Source organism: Olea europaea, unplaced genomic scaffold (genome assembly GCF_002742605.1).
Source record: "Olea europaea var. sylvestris unplaced genomic scaffold, O_europaea_v1 scaffold3785, whole genome shotgun sequence".
Lineage (NCBI taxonomy): Eukaryota > Viridiplantae > Streptophyta > Magnoliopsida > Lamiales > Oleaceae > Olea > Olea europaea.
Window position 1 is genome coordinate 1 of NW_019257238.1, and position 14,905 is coordinate 14,905.

The 14,905-nt window shown below is 45.0% G+C and overlaps 1 protein-coding gene across 1 annotated transcript; it reads right to left on the minus strand.

The window, feature by feature from the left end:
* Positions 1-9,655: 9,655 nt before the first annotated feature.
* Positions 9,656-10,125, minus strand: LOC111386921 (transcription factor MYB119-like). Its single transcript, XM_023011423.1, has 2 exons — positions 10,051-10,125; positions 9,656-9,994 (listed from the first exon to the last, which is right to left on the minus strand). Exons 1-2 carry the CDS (start codon positions 10,123-10,125, stop codon positions 9,656-9,658), a joined length of 414 nt encoding a protein of 137 aa, XP_022867191.1.
* Between the last annotated feature and the right edge of the window lie 4,780 nt (positions 10,126-14,905).

Genomic DNA, 14,905 nt, shown 5'->3' on the forward strand with positions numbered 1-14,905 from the left:
TATTTTATAATATAGGAAATGAGAATACACATAAAGGAGGGCGATATAAACCTGACCTCCTGTAAGTGAAAAAAATTACAAATATCTCAAATGAAGCGCAAATGACATTAAACGAAATATGTCTAAAAAACTAGTGAATAATACTCAAGGGTATTCCCGAGGATAAATCTTTGGGTGATAGTACAGAGACATCGATCATGTCATGCGTCTGGTTTGCAGTTTTTGGGACACAGTGTGCAAGCCATGTTCGGGACACGTCCTGGCTGCGGCAGGGACGCAACCTGATTTTCAGGAATTTCTAGGCAGTTTATGGGCATCGTGTGCAGGCCACGTCAGGGACACGTCCTGGCCGCGGTAGGGACACAACCTTATTTTCAGGTATTTCTAGGCAGTTTGTGGGCACGGTATGCAGGTAATGTTCGGGACGCTTCTAGGCCATGTTAGGGACGCAAGCAGATTATCAACCAAATGAAAGAAGCACGGGTGCAGGCCATGTTAGGGGCACAAGCACATTCCCAAGCATTCTGGGCAGTTTCTGGGACACGGTGTAATGCCATATTCAGGAAAAGTCATAGCCACGACAGGGACGCAGCCTCATTTTCAGGCATTTTTTGACAGTTTCTGGGCACTGTGTTCAGGCCATGTCCGGGATATAGCCTAATTTTTAGGCATTTCAAGGTAGTTTCTGGGTCATGGTGTGCAGGCCATTTCCAGGATGCGTCCGAGCTACGATAGTGATAGAGCCTGATTTTTAAGTATTTCAGGGCAGTTTTTGGGCACGGTGTAGATGCCATGTCCGGGAAGCGTCCTAATCGCGACAGAAATATACCCTGATTTCTAGGCATGTCTAGACAGTTTTTGGGACACGTTGTGCGGGCAATGTCCAGGATACGGTAGGGACACCGCTTGATTTTCAGGCATTTATGGGCAGTTTTGGGGCACTATGTGCAGGCCATGCCTGGGACGCGTCTTGTCGCAGCAGGGACGCAGCCTAATTTTCATTCATTTCTAAATAGTTTCTGGGTCACAGTGTGCAGGCCATGTCCAGGATGCTACAGGGACACATCCTAATTTTCACATATTTCTACGCATTTTCTTCGACACGGTGTGCAGGCAATGTTCGGGATGCGTCAGGGCTACTGCAAGGATGCAGCCTGATTTTCAGGCATTTGTGGGTAGTTTCTGGGACACGGTGTGCAGGCCATGTCCCAGATGTGGCAGGGACGCAGCCTGGTTTTCAAGCATTTCTAGGCAGTTTCTGGGATACGGTGTGTAGGCTATGTTCGGAATGCATCCGGGCCACGAGGGTTGCAACTCGATTTTCAAGCATTTTTAGAAGTTTTTGGGCATGGTGTGCAAGCTTTGTCCTAGACGCAGCCTAATTTTCAGGCATTTATCGTTAGTTTCTGGGTCACGGTGTGTAGGTTATGTCAAGGACGTGTTAGGGCCATGGTAGGGACGGAGCTTGATTTTTAGGTAATTCTGGGTAGTTTTTGGGGACGGTGTACAGGCCATGTCCAGGACGCCTCCTGGCCAGGTACGAACGCAGCCTGATTTTCAGGTATTTCTAGGCAGTTTGTGGACACGGTGTGTTGGCCAAGTTCGGGACACGTCCTGGCCGCTAAAGAGACGCAACCTAATTTTCAGGCATTTCTAGGCAGATTCTGGGTCATAGGGTTTAGGGTTTTTCTTCAATTAATTTTGAATTAAAAGCAGAAANATAGATAACTGTCTGCCAGAAGCCACGGTTACCAGCACGCTCAATCCAAACCCTATCGGGCAACTTATGCCCCAAATTCACCTTAATGCACACCCTTGCCTCACTAGGTCGTCTCAAGTCGGTGGTGGCCTCATCAATTCTCAAGGGCATTCATATTGCCCCAGATAAGGCAAAAAGGAACCCCTTCGCACGTAAATGTACTGGAAGCAGAGGGAACGATACCCATAAGGGAACTATCGGAGTCTCTTGCTCAGGTGTAAAGTCACATGTCCACTTAAGGACTCTCATCGGACAACCATCAATATACCATGAAGGTTTAAGAAAAAGCCTGCTGTAATCCTCCTCATGTGTAAGGTGTATAAGAATGTGTGTTGTGTCAATCAATCCCACCTCGAAGCAACCATGGAACCCAAACTTAGAAAAAATTTCACGTACCTTCCTCATGGTTGGCTTGCGATGTGGAAATTTCCCCACAAGTGTATACTTGTAAGGATCGGCGAGTGTAGCCTCCTCGGACTCAGTCAAAACTATTGCCGGCTCACCCATATGTATAAAGGGTTCTTTAGCAGCAAACCCAGCAGTGGAAAAGTCATCTAAACCCTGTATAACCGATGCAAACGACTTTCGTGAACTCCGTTCAGCTTGAGACAGGCCCGGACGGCCAGAAACTGCAGTAGCATAGGTCTTTCGGCCCTGATTGAGCACTGTATGGGCCTGATGTGAAAAAACCGATGATGGAATTGGGTCCGTAACAAAATTCCCCACATTCTGGTGAAGTGTCACCGGCGCGTGACCACCACGCGCCGACCGTTGACCGGCGGCGATTTTCCAACGATGTCAGAAAATTATGATTTTTCACAGGCAGATGCAGAATTTCATGCTGATCATCACGGTATGTTCCGTTTTCCGAAACGAGTTCAGGATTGGCCAGAATCTGCGATTTTCCGAGCGACTGGCCGGAAATTGCGATCGTCGGTGAGAGCGCGTCCGGAGTCGGAATTGGATGAGTTTTTAATCGAAGGTTCGCCTTTTCATGGGTAATCTGATGGTCAGGCTCGTGTCCCTGTTTGAGCTCTGTGGAAGGGTTAATTGAAAAATCAGTTTTTGGCCCCTCGGGATCCGATCCGTCAATTTCGGGCGATTCGGATGAAATCTCTACCACCCCCAGTGTTTTCGGCCCTTCTGGAATCATTGGTGATGGTCCCAAACCCTGATTCAATGCGTAGGGGGGTGTTTCGACGACCTTGGGATTCGTGCCATGATTTTTCAAACTCAGATCTATTAGTTTAGGGCTTACGGTTTAGGGCTTACGATTTAGGGTTTAGGGCTTATAGTTTAGGGTTTTTTTTACCTGAGTTGCCTTTTAATAGGTTCTAACGAACCAGCAAAATTCAGTTTTACAGATATTTGTAAAGTCATAGAATGTTTAACTAAGCGAAAACACAATAATTATAGGATAATAATTATTAACTAGATTAGAAGAAGCCATTGTATGGACTTAATTGAGGAGGCAGCTGAGAAGATGAGACCACATCCATCGAATCCGTGTCTATTGTGCTTCCAAATGTTGTACCTTGATCAATTGTTGGCAGATTTGTTCTTGAATTTACGCTTCCAGCATTGCCTCCATCCCATTGATATGAAACATACAACTCATCAGGATAAATCTGTAAAGCTTCAGTCTCCACACTTCAAAATTTAGAATTAAATTTCATTAGTAAATCTGAATTCTCAGAAGGGAAAAATTTATTTCCTACAGGGTTTGGAGTAGAATGGAACAAGTCATTTTCCACATATTCTACAGCAGGCAGTTGAGAATCAGTTGTCTATAAAATCTCTAGGGAAGTGAAGAAGATGGTGGGATGATTATAATTTTCATCAATGTTGAAGCTATAAGTATTCTTAGATATCCCTTCAGCTGGATTCATTGGTTGACAATGATCGACTGGAATTGAATCGATGGACTGATTGTTTTCAAACAGGGTTTTCGTGAAATCCATTTCGTCATTGCATGATTTGAAACTAAAAAAGGGTGTAGAGCCGTCATCATCAGAGAGTGGTGTGCCAGCGTTGGACAGATTTGCTGTAGTGGTGGTGGTGCCAAAATTTGGGTTAGTGGAGGTGGAACCATTACTGAAATATTTTTTTATGATGTAATCCTGTAATAGTGTTGACTGTCTTCTATCTCCTTTTACTTTCTTTATCTTCTCCTTGAAATGTGCCTCCTTTTTGTGGCATTCCAGTAATTCTTTATTGAATTTTTAGTTCTTCCAGGAATGTACTTAGCTATCTCCGCCCATCGATTTCCAAGTCCTTCATGTGCTTGAATTAACCATCTTCCTTCATCTCCAGTCCAAACATCCTTCTTGATATGAGGACGTAGATGATTATTCCATCGCTCGCGACACTATTTTCCCACTCTACCAACCATTTCTTCAGCTATTACGACCCATTTCCCCAATCCAAATTGATGTACTAAGCTAATCAGTCTCTTATCTTCTTCGCCTGTCCATTGGCCTTTTATCTGATATCAGGAAGAAGAACTACCATCTCTCTTCCCCCTCCGATCAGGATTGACTGGTGTGGCTATCACATTTACTGAAAGATTTTCACCCAAAGTTTGTTTTTAATGTTGAAGCCCTTCCATGAAGCTTGGCTCTCCGGTGGTGTAATTACTGGTTGTGCCATTTGAAGAAAAATTCTGAAACTGATTTACTTCATTAGAAGGAAAATGGTTTAGGGTTTAGGGTCCAGGGTTTAGGGTCTAGGTCCAGGGTCTAGGGTTTAGGATCCAGGGTCCAGGGTTCAGGGGTCAGGGTCCAGGATCTAGGGCTTAGGGCTTACGGTTTAGGGCTTGGGGTTTAGGGTTTCTGGGACACGGTGTGCAGGACATGTACAGAACGTAGCCTTATTTTCCAATATTTCTAGGCAGTTTCTTGGATGCGATGTGTAGGCCATGTTCGTGACGCGTCCTGGTCGTGAACGCAATCTGATTTTTTGGTATTTCTAGGCAGTTTGTGGGCACGATGTGCAGGCCATGTCCGAGAGACATCTTCGCCGCAGACGCAATCTGATTTTTAGGCATTTCTAGGCAGTTTGTTGGCACGGTGTGCAGGCAATGTTCGGGACGCGTCTTGACCACGTTAGTGACGCAAGTAGATTTTTAACCAAATGAACGAAGCAAGGTGTGCAGGCTATGTTAGAGGCACAGGCATGTTCCCAGGCATTCTGGGCAGTTTTTGGGACATGGTGTGCAAGCTAAATTGGGGACAAGTCATGGCCACGGAAGGGAAGTAGCCTAATTTTCAGGCATTTTTCGACAATTTTTGGGCACTGTGTGCAAGCCATGTCCGGGATGCATCCTGGATGCTTTAGGATATAGCCTGATTTTCAGGCATTTCTAGATAGTTTCTAGGTCATGGTGTGTAGGCCATTTTTAGGACGCATCCGAGCCAGGGTAGGGACGGAGCCTAATTTTTCGACATTTCAGGGCAGTTTTTGGGCACGGTGTGTAGACCATGTTTGGGACACATCCTAATCATGGCAGGAATGCAACCTGATTTCCAGGCATTTCTAAGCAGTTTCTGGGACACGGTGTGCAAGCAATATCCAAGATGCGACAGGGACACAACCTGATTTTCATGATATTCTAGGCAAATTCTGGGACGCGATGTGCAGGCCAAGTCCGGGACTCGTTTGGGCCACGACAGGGATGCTTTCTAATTTTTAGGCATTTCTACATAGTTTCTGGGACACGATGTGCAAGCCATGTCCTGGCCGGGTAGGGACGCAACCTTATTTTCAGGCATTTCTAGAAAGTTTCTGGGTCACAATGTCTAAGCCAAGTCTAAGATGCGGCAGGGACGTATCATGATTTTCAAGTGTTACTAGATAGTTTTCTGGTGCACGGTGTGCAGTCCATGAATGGGACGCCTCTGGGTAACGGTAGGGACGCAGCATGATTTTCATGCATTTTTGGAATGTTTTTGGGCACGATGTGCAGGCCACGTCTGGGACGCGTCCTGATCGAGGTGGGCACGCCGCCTAATTTTCAAGCATTTGTAGGTAGTTTGTGGTCACGGTGTACAGGCCATGTCCAGTACGCATCCTAGCTGCGGTAGTGATTTTGGCTGATTTTCAGGCATTTCTTGGCAATTTCTGGGACTCAATGTGCAGGCCATGTTCGGTACGCGTCATGGCCACGGTAGGGATGGAGCCTGATTTTTGAGCAATTTTGGGTAGTTTCTGGGACACAGTGTGCAAGGCATGTCCAGGATGCGACAGGGACGCATCCTAACTTTCAGGTATTTTTAAGCAGTTTCTGGAACACGGTGTGCAGGCAATGTTCGGGACGCGTCTGGGCCATGGAAGGGATGCAGCCTAGTTTCCAGGTATTTCTAGGTAGTTTTTGGGACACGGTGTGTAGGCCATGTCCAGGATGCTGCAAGGACACATCCTGGTTTTTAAGTTTTTCTAGGCAGTTTCTTGGACACAGTGTGCGGGCAATTTTTGGGACGCGTTGGGCTGCTACAGGGATACAGCCTGATTTCTCGACATTTCTCGGCAGTTTTCGGAATACGATATGCAAGCCTTAGCTGAGACGCGTCTGGGCCACGTCAGGGACGTAGCTTGATTTTCAGGCATTTGTGGGAAGTTTTTGGGTACGTTGTGCAGGCCATGTTCGGGACGCGTCCTGGCTGCAGTAGGGACGAATCCTGATTTTCAGGCATTTGTAGGTAGTTTGTGGGCACGGTGTGCAGGCCATGTTCGGGGTGCATCCTAGCCTCGGCTGGGACGCAGCCAGATTTTTAGGCATTTCTTGGAAATTTCTGGGACTTAGTGTGCAGGCTATGTTTGGGATGCCTCATGGCCAGGGCAGGGATGCGTCCTGGCCGCGGTAGGGATACATCCTGATTTTCAGGCATTTGCAGGCTTTTTCTGGGCACGATGTGCAGGCTATATCCGGGACATGTCCTAACCGCGGTAGGGACGCAGCCTAATTTTCAGGCCATGTTCGGGACACATCATGGCTACGTTTCAGGCAATTTTGGGCAGTTTCTGGGACACGATGTGCAGGCCATGTCCAGGATGCAACAAGCACGCATCCTGACTTTCAGGTATTTTTAGGCAGTTTGTTGAACACGGTGTGCAGGCAATATTCGGGATGCGTCTGGGCCGCGGTAGGGATTCAACCTGGTTTTCAGGCATTTCTAGATAGTTTCTGGGACACGGTGTGTAGGCCATCCTTATTTTCACGTATTTCTCGACAATTTCTTGGACACGGAATGCAGACAATGTCCGGGACTCGTCGGGGCTACTGTAGGGATGCAGCATGATTTTCAGGTCCTTCTTGGCAATTTTTGGGACATGGTGTGCAGGCCATGTCCTAGATGAGGCAGGGACACAGCCAGATTTTTAGGCATTTTAAGGCAGTTTCTAGGACACAGTGTGCAAGCCATGACCAAGACCGTCCGGGCCACGATAGGGATGCAACTTGATTTTCAGGCAATTCTGGGAAGTTTTTGGGCATGGTGTGCAGGGCACGTCCGGGACGTGTCCTGGCCATGGTAAGGATGCAGCTTGATTTCCAGGCATTTGTAGGCAATTTGTGGGCATGGTGTACAGGCTATGTCCGGGACGCGTCCTAGCCTCGGCAAGGACACAGCCTGATTATCAAGCATTTCTTTAAAATTTCTAGGACTTGGTGTGTAGACCATGTCTAGGATGCGTCATGGCCATGGCAAAGATGGAACCTGATTTTCAGGCAATTTTGGGCAGTTTCTGGGACATGGTGTGTAGGCCATGTCCAGGATGGGGCAGGGACGCATCTTGACTTTCGGGTATTTTTAGGCAGCTTTTGGAGCACGGTGTGCAGGCAATGTCTGGGACGCGTCTGGGCCACAATAGGGATGCAGCTTGGTTTCCAGGCATTTTTAGGCAGTTTTTGGGACATGGTGTGCGGGCCATGTCCAGGATGCTTAGGGACACATTCTGATTTTTACGTATTTCTAGGCAATTTTCGTGACGCGTTGGGGGCTATTGTAGGGATGCAGCCTGATTTCCAGGCATTTCTAGGCAGTTTTTGGGACACGGTGTGCAGGCTTTGTCCAGGACGCAACATGGACGTAGCCTGCTTTTCAGGCATTTCTAGGCAGTTTCTGGAACACGATGTTCAGGCCATGACCAGGACACGTCAGGGCTATGCAGGGATGCAACCTGATTTTCAGGCATTCCTAGGAAGTTTTTGGACATGGTGTGCAGGCCACGTCCGGGACACTTCTTGGCGACTGTAGGGATGCAACCTAATTTTCAGGCATTTATAGGTAGTTTGTGGGCATGGTGGTAGGCCATGTCTGGGACGCATCCAGGCCGTGGCTGGGATGCCGCCTAATTTTTAGGTATTTCTTTGCAATTTTTGGGACTCAGTGTGTAGGCCATATCTGGGATGCGTCATGGCCAAGGCAGGGACGGAGCCTGATTTTCATGAAATTTTGGGTAGTTTCATGGACACGGTGTGCAAGCCATGTCCAGGATGCGGCAAGGACGCATCTAGACTTTCATGTATTTTTAGACAATTTTTGGAACACGATGTGCAGGCAATGTTCGGGACGCGTCTGGTCCGCGGTAGGGATGCAGCCTTGTTTTCAGGCAGTTTTTAGGACACGGTATGTAGGCCATGTCCAGGATGCTGCAGGGACACATCCTTATTTCCACATTTTTCTATGTAGTTTCTTGGACACAGTGTGCAGGCAATGTCCGGGACTCGTTTGGGCTGCGGTAAGGATGCAGCCTAAACAGGGGGATACACAACAATTGTAGGGGAGGAAAAGGAACCGTAGTACACTAATCATAAGAATGGCCCAATTGTTTACAAGAGAAGCAAAAAATCGGCCGCTTCTAATAAATAACTGTTTGCTAAAAGCCATGGTTACCGGCGTGGTCAATCCAAACCCTCTCGGGCAACTTATACCCCAAATTCACCTCAATACACATCTTTACCTCACTAGAGCATCTCAAGTCGGAGGTGGCCTCATCGAGGTTTAGGGTTTAGGGTTAAGGGTTTTTTTTTTGCCTGAATTTTCCTAATTTCTAACGAAGCAACAGAATTCAATTTTATTGATATTTGTAAAGTCATACAGTGTATAACTAAGCCAAAACACAATAATTATAGGATAATAATTATTAACTAGATTAGAAGAAGCCATTGTATGGACTTAATTGGGGAGGTAGCTGAGAAGATGAGACCATGTCCATCAAATTCGTGTCCATTGTGCTTCCAAAGGTCGTACCTAGATTAATTGTTGGTAGATTTGTTGTTAAATTTACGCTTCCAGCATTGCCTCCATCCCATTGATATGAAAAGTACAACTCATCAGGATAAATCTGTGAAGCTTCAGTCTCCACGCTTCGAAAGTTAGAATTAAATTCCATGATTAAATTAGAATTCTCAGAATGGAAAAATTTATTTCCCATAGGGTTTGGAGCATAATGGAATAAGTCATTTTCCACATATTCTACAGCAGGCAGTTGAGAATTAGTTGTCTGTAAAATCTCCAGGGAAGTGAAGAAAATGATGGGATGATTATAATTTTCATCAATGTTGAAGCTATAAGTATTCTCAGATGTCCCTTCAGCTGGATTCATTGGTTGACAATGATCGACTGGAATTGAATCGATGGATTGATTGTTTTCAAACAGGGTTTCCATGAAATCCAATTCTTTATTGCATGATTTGAGATTGAAAAATGGTGAAAAGTCTTCATCACTAGAGAGTGGTGTACCGGCGTTGGACGGATTTGTCGCAGTGGTGGTGGTGCCGGAATTTGAGTTAGTAGAGGTGGAACCATTATTGAAATACATTTTTATATTGTAATCTTATAATAATGTTAACTGTCTTCAATCTCCTTTTACTTTCTTTATCTTTCTCCTTGAAATCTACCTCCTTTTTGTGGCATTCCAGTGATTCTTTATTGAATTTTTAGTTCTTCCAGGAATGTACTTAGCTATCTCTGCCCATCGATTTCCAAGTCTTTCATGTGCTTGAATTAACCGTCTCTCTTCATCGTCAGTCCAAACGTTCTTCTTGATATGAGGATTCAGATGATTATTCCATCGCGCACGACACGATTTTCTCACTCTACCAACCATTTCTTCAGCTATTACAGCCCATTTCCTCAATCCAAGTTGATGAACTAAGCTAATCAGTCTCCTGTCTTCTTCGCCTGTCCACTGGCCTTTTGTCTGATATCTGGATGAAAAACTATTCTCTCTCCTCTACTTCCGATCAGGATTGACCAGTGCAGGTATCACATTAACTGAAAGATTTTCACCGAAAGTTTGTTTTTCATGTTGAAGTCCTTCCATGAAGCATGGCTCTCCGGTGGTGTAATTACTGGTTGTGCCATTTGAAGAAAAATTCTGAAACTGATTTACTTCATTAGAAGGAAAATGGTTTGGGGTTTAGGGTCCAGGGTTCAGGATCCAGGGTTCAGGGTCAGGGCTTAGGGCTTAGGGTTTAGGGCTTTGGACTTACGGTTTAGGGCCTGGGGTTTAAGGTTTCTAGGACACGGTGTGCAGGACATGTCCAGGACGCAGCCTTATTTTCAGGCATTTCTAGGCAATTTCTAGGACATGGTGTGCAGGCCATGTCCGGGATTCGTCCTAGACGTGGACGCAATCTAATTTTAGGCATTTCTAGGCAGTATATGGGCATGGTGTGTAGACCATGTCCGAGAGGCGTCCTGGCCACGGACACAATCTAATTTTCAGGCATTTCTAGGCAGTTTGTGGGCACGGTGTGCAAGTAATGTTCGGGACGTGTCCTGACCACATTAGGGACGCAAGCGAATTTTCAACCAAATGAAAGAAGCACGGCGTGCAGACCATGTTAGGGGTGCATGCATGTTCCCAGACATTCTGGGTAGTTTTTGGGACACGGTGTGCAGGCCAAATTTTGAACAAGTCATGGCCACGGAAGGGACGTAGCATAATTTTCAGGCATTTTTTGATAGTTTTTGGGCACTGTGTGCAGGCCATGTCCAGGATGCATCCTGGACGTGACAAGGACGTAACCTCATTTTCAGGAATTTCTAGGCAGTTTTTAGGTCATGGTGTGCAGGCAATGTTCAAGACGCATTCGAGCCAAGGTAGGGATGGAGCCTGATTTTCAAGCATTTCAGGGCAGTTTTTTGGCACGGCATGTAGACCATGTTCAGGATGTGTCCTGATCATGGCAAGAATGCAACCTGATTTTAAGGCATTTCTGGACACGGTGTGCATGCAATGTCCAAGATGCGGCAGGGACGCAGCTTGATTTTCATGATATTCTAGGCAATTTCTGGGACGCGGTGTGCAGACCATGTTCGGGACTCATCTGGGCCGCGATAAGGATGCAGCCTAATTTCTAGGCATTTCTACGCAGTTTCTGGGACATGGTGTGTAGGCCATGTCCTAGCCGCAGTAGGGACGCAGCCTGATTTTCAAGCATTTCTAGGCAGTTTCTGGGTCACAAAGTGTAAGCGATGTCCAGGATGCGGCAGGGATGTATCCTGATTTTCGGGTATTTCTAGATAGTTTTCTGGTACACGGTGTGCAAGCAATGTTCGAGACGTGTTTGGGCTGTGGCAGGGATGCAACCGAATTTCCAAGCATTTCTTGGCAGTTTTTGGGACACAGTGTGCAAGCTACGTCCACGACGCGTCAGGGACGAAGCTCGATTTTCAGGCATTTCTAGGAAATTTCTGGGAGATGGTGTGCAGGCCATGGAGAGGACGCTTCTGGGGGACGGCACGGACACAGCCTGATTTTCAGGCATTTCTGGGAAGTTTTTAGGCACGGTGTGCTAGCCACTTCTGGGACTTGCCTAATTGTGGTAGGGACGCCACTTGATTTTCAGACATTTGTAGGCAGTTTGTGGGCACGGTGTGCAGGCCATGTCCAGGATGTGTCCTAGCCGCGGTAGGGACGCATCCCAATTTTCAGGCATTTCTTGGTAATTTTTGGGACTCGATGTCCAGGCAATGTTCAAGACGTGTCATGGCATGGTAGGGACGGAGCCTCATTTTCAAGCAATTCTAGGCAGTTTTTGGGACTTGGTGTGTAGGCCATGTCAAGGATGCGACAGGGACACACCCTGACTTTCAGGTAATTTTAAGCAGTTTTTGGAACATGGTGTACAGGTAATGTTCGGGATGCATATGGGCTGCGACAGGGATGTAGCCTAGTTTCCAGGCATTCCTAGATAGTTTCTGGGACACGGTGTGTAGGCCATGTCCAGGATGCGGCTGGGACGCAGCTTGATTTATAGGCTTTTCTAGGCAGTTTTTTTGGGATACGGTGGGCAAGCTTTAATCGAAGCTTGATATTTAGACATTAGTGGGAAGTTTTTGGGCACGGTGTGTTGGCTACATCTGGGATGCGTCCTGGCCACTGTAGGGACGCATCCTGATTTTCAAGCATTTATAGGCAGTTTGTGGGCACCGTGTACAGGCTATGTTCGAGATGTATCCTGGCCTCGACTGGGATGCAGACTGGCTTTTAGGCATTTCTTGGCAATTTCTGGGACTCAGTGTGCAAGCCATATTCGGGACGCCTCATGCCACAGGAGGGACCCGTCCTGGCCGTGGTAGGGATGCATCCTGATTTTCAAGCATTTGTAGGGTTTTTGTGGGCACGATGTGCAGGCCATATCCTTGACATGTCCTAGCTGCGGTAGGGACGCAGTCTGATTTTTAGGCATTTCTTGGCAATTTCTGGGACTCGGTTTGCAGGCCATGATCAGGACACATCATGGCCACGGTAAGGACGAGGCCTAAATTTCAGGCAGTTTGTGGGACATGATGTGCAGGCCATGTCCAGGATGCATCCTGACTTTCAGGTATTTTTTGGTAGTTTGTGGAACATGGTGTGTAGGCAATGTTTGGGACGCGTCTGGGCCGCGGCAGGGATTCAACCTGGTTTCGAGCATTTCTAGATAGTTTCTGGGACACGGTGTGCAGGCCATCCCTATTTTCACATATTTCTCCACAATTTCTTGGACACGATGTGTAGACAATGTCCGAGACGCGTCGAGGCTGCTGTAGGGATGCAGCATGATTTCCAGGCCCTTCTAGGTAGTTTCTAGGACACGGTGCATAGGCCATGTCCAGGACGAGGCAGGGACGCAGCCAGATTTTTAGGCATTTTAAGGTAGTTTCTAGGACATGGTGTGCAGGCCATGACTAGGACGCATCCGGGCCATGATAGGGATGCAACTTGATTTTTAGGCAATTCTGGGAAGTTCTTGCGCGCAGTGTGCAGGGCACGTCCGGGAAGCGTCCTTGCTGTGGTAGGGACGCAGCTTGATTTTCAGGCATTTGTAGGCAGTTTATGGGCACGGTGTGCAGGCCATGTCCGGGACGCGTCATGGCCACGATAGGGACGCAGACTAATTTTCAGGCATTTCTAGGCAGATTCTGTGTCATAGGGTTTAGGGTTTTTCTTCAATTAATTTTGATTTAAAAGCAGAAAATATATACGTGACAAAGAATAATAAAAATAAAATGTAGCTTAACGTTACAACCCATGAATAATAAAAAAGTCTACACAACGAAACCAAACTTCCCACCGCCGTAGTGCCACAAATAAACCCCACCCCTGCCTTTAGACCAGTACCACTAGTAGTCGGGGCTGGCACCGGTGCATGGTAGTTGTGACAGTGATGATGAGGAGAAGGTGCCTGCACTGTAGATTGGTGGCTGGAGCCATGTTTATTGGACAGAACCATAACCTCTAGCGTTTGACCCTTCTGGCAATGTTCTTCAGCTCCACTGATGAAGAAAAATAGACCTGATTTTTCTAGTGAAATTGTAGTTTCTCTATCATGGTGTGATTTATACAAAGGAGAGAGATCGAAATTGTGGACTTCATCATATGAATGTCTATACTTGAAGTATTAGTGCTAAAGTCTGCATGTTGCTGTTAACCTAATGTACCACGAATGAACAAAATACATTGAGTTGGATTACCACACAGTACAAGAAAAAAATTAAAGTGGGAAAATTGAGATAATCTAAATAGGTGGTTATTTACTTAATCACTGGAATAAGTTGTTTTTCACTAACAACTTAGAAAATTTTAAGTTCTTGACATTTACACTCCAACTTTAGGGAAGTATTGAAGGAAAGGAAATCACTTTATATTATGATCAAGGAATATATGGATGGTGCATAGCTGTGGTTTTGAATAATTGTGTGCCAGACATCTAGCAATTATGTCTTAAAGCAATGATAAGAATTTTTGTTATAATTAGCAATTTGTGAGAGAATACTTACTTTCAAAGCTACTGTTAACAAAAATACTTTTCTAGTAGAAGAGTGTTGCATACCGTTTTGATTTGGCTGTTGAGAAACCTGAACATAAAAAATATAAGAGATTATTAATATATTATTGGATGATACCAAAAAAGTCATAATAATTAACAACATCATCGCTAAGACGTACAATGAACCCTCAACAAATTCAAGAAACGAATTAGCATTCCCATGACTATTTATAGTTTTTTTTCTTTTAAATATTTAGCTAAAAAATTACTTAAAACTAACTTCTTCTGCTTAAAAAAATAAAGTCTAGCCAAACAATAATTTTTTTTTAACTGAAACATAAAATGGAAAATAGATACTTACTGTGTTGAAAATCAATGACAATAATTGAAATCCCGGCAGGAAATGTGTCCTCGTTTCTTACCCAGTGGCTAGTGAATCAACGCTTCTTCTTGAGTTGGAAATATAATATTATTTTAAGTTAATTTGAATGTTATATTTTATACAAAATTTAAAAAATAGAATGCGAATATATTTTACTGAATAAAAAAATCCATGAAATAAATTTTCATAATTTTAAATCAAATGTAATCTTCTATTTTAAGAAATAGTATTTCAGAATGAAAAACCAAAATCATTTTCTATTTTAAACTTAAAATTGAAAATTCAAAGAGGAAACCGAATTCGCCCATGCTTAGTTCTTGGTTTCTGAATGTTGGAAATTAAACATGATTCATGAATAATGAAAAAAATTAAATTTGATACATGAATTAGTTTATTTAATATTCATGCATTTATTTAAATCATGTATCCAAATGTTTCTTTGTCTCATATTATTCATAGGATGTAGGAACAGTCATTAATTAGTCTATTAAGTTCATACAAT

What these genes read in the sequence shown, in the direction of transcription:
- LOC111386921 (XM_023011423.1), bottom strand. Translation starts at nt 10,125, where the DNA reads ATGGCACAACCAGTAATTACACCACCGGAGAGCCATGCTTCATGGAAG. An exon ending in ACATGAAAAACAAACTTTCG is followed by an intron (nt 9,995 to 10,050) that starts GTGAAAATCTTT and finishes GATCGGAAGTAG; the next exon opens with AGGAGAGAGAATAGTTTTTC.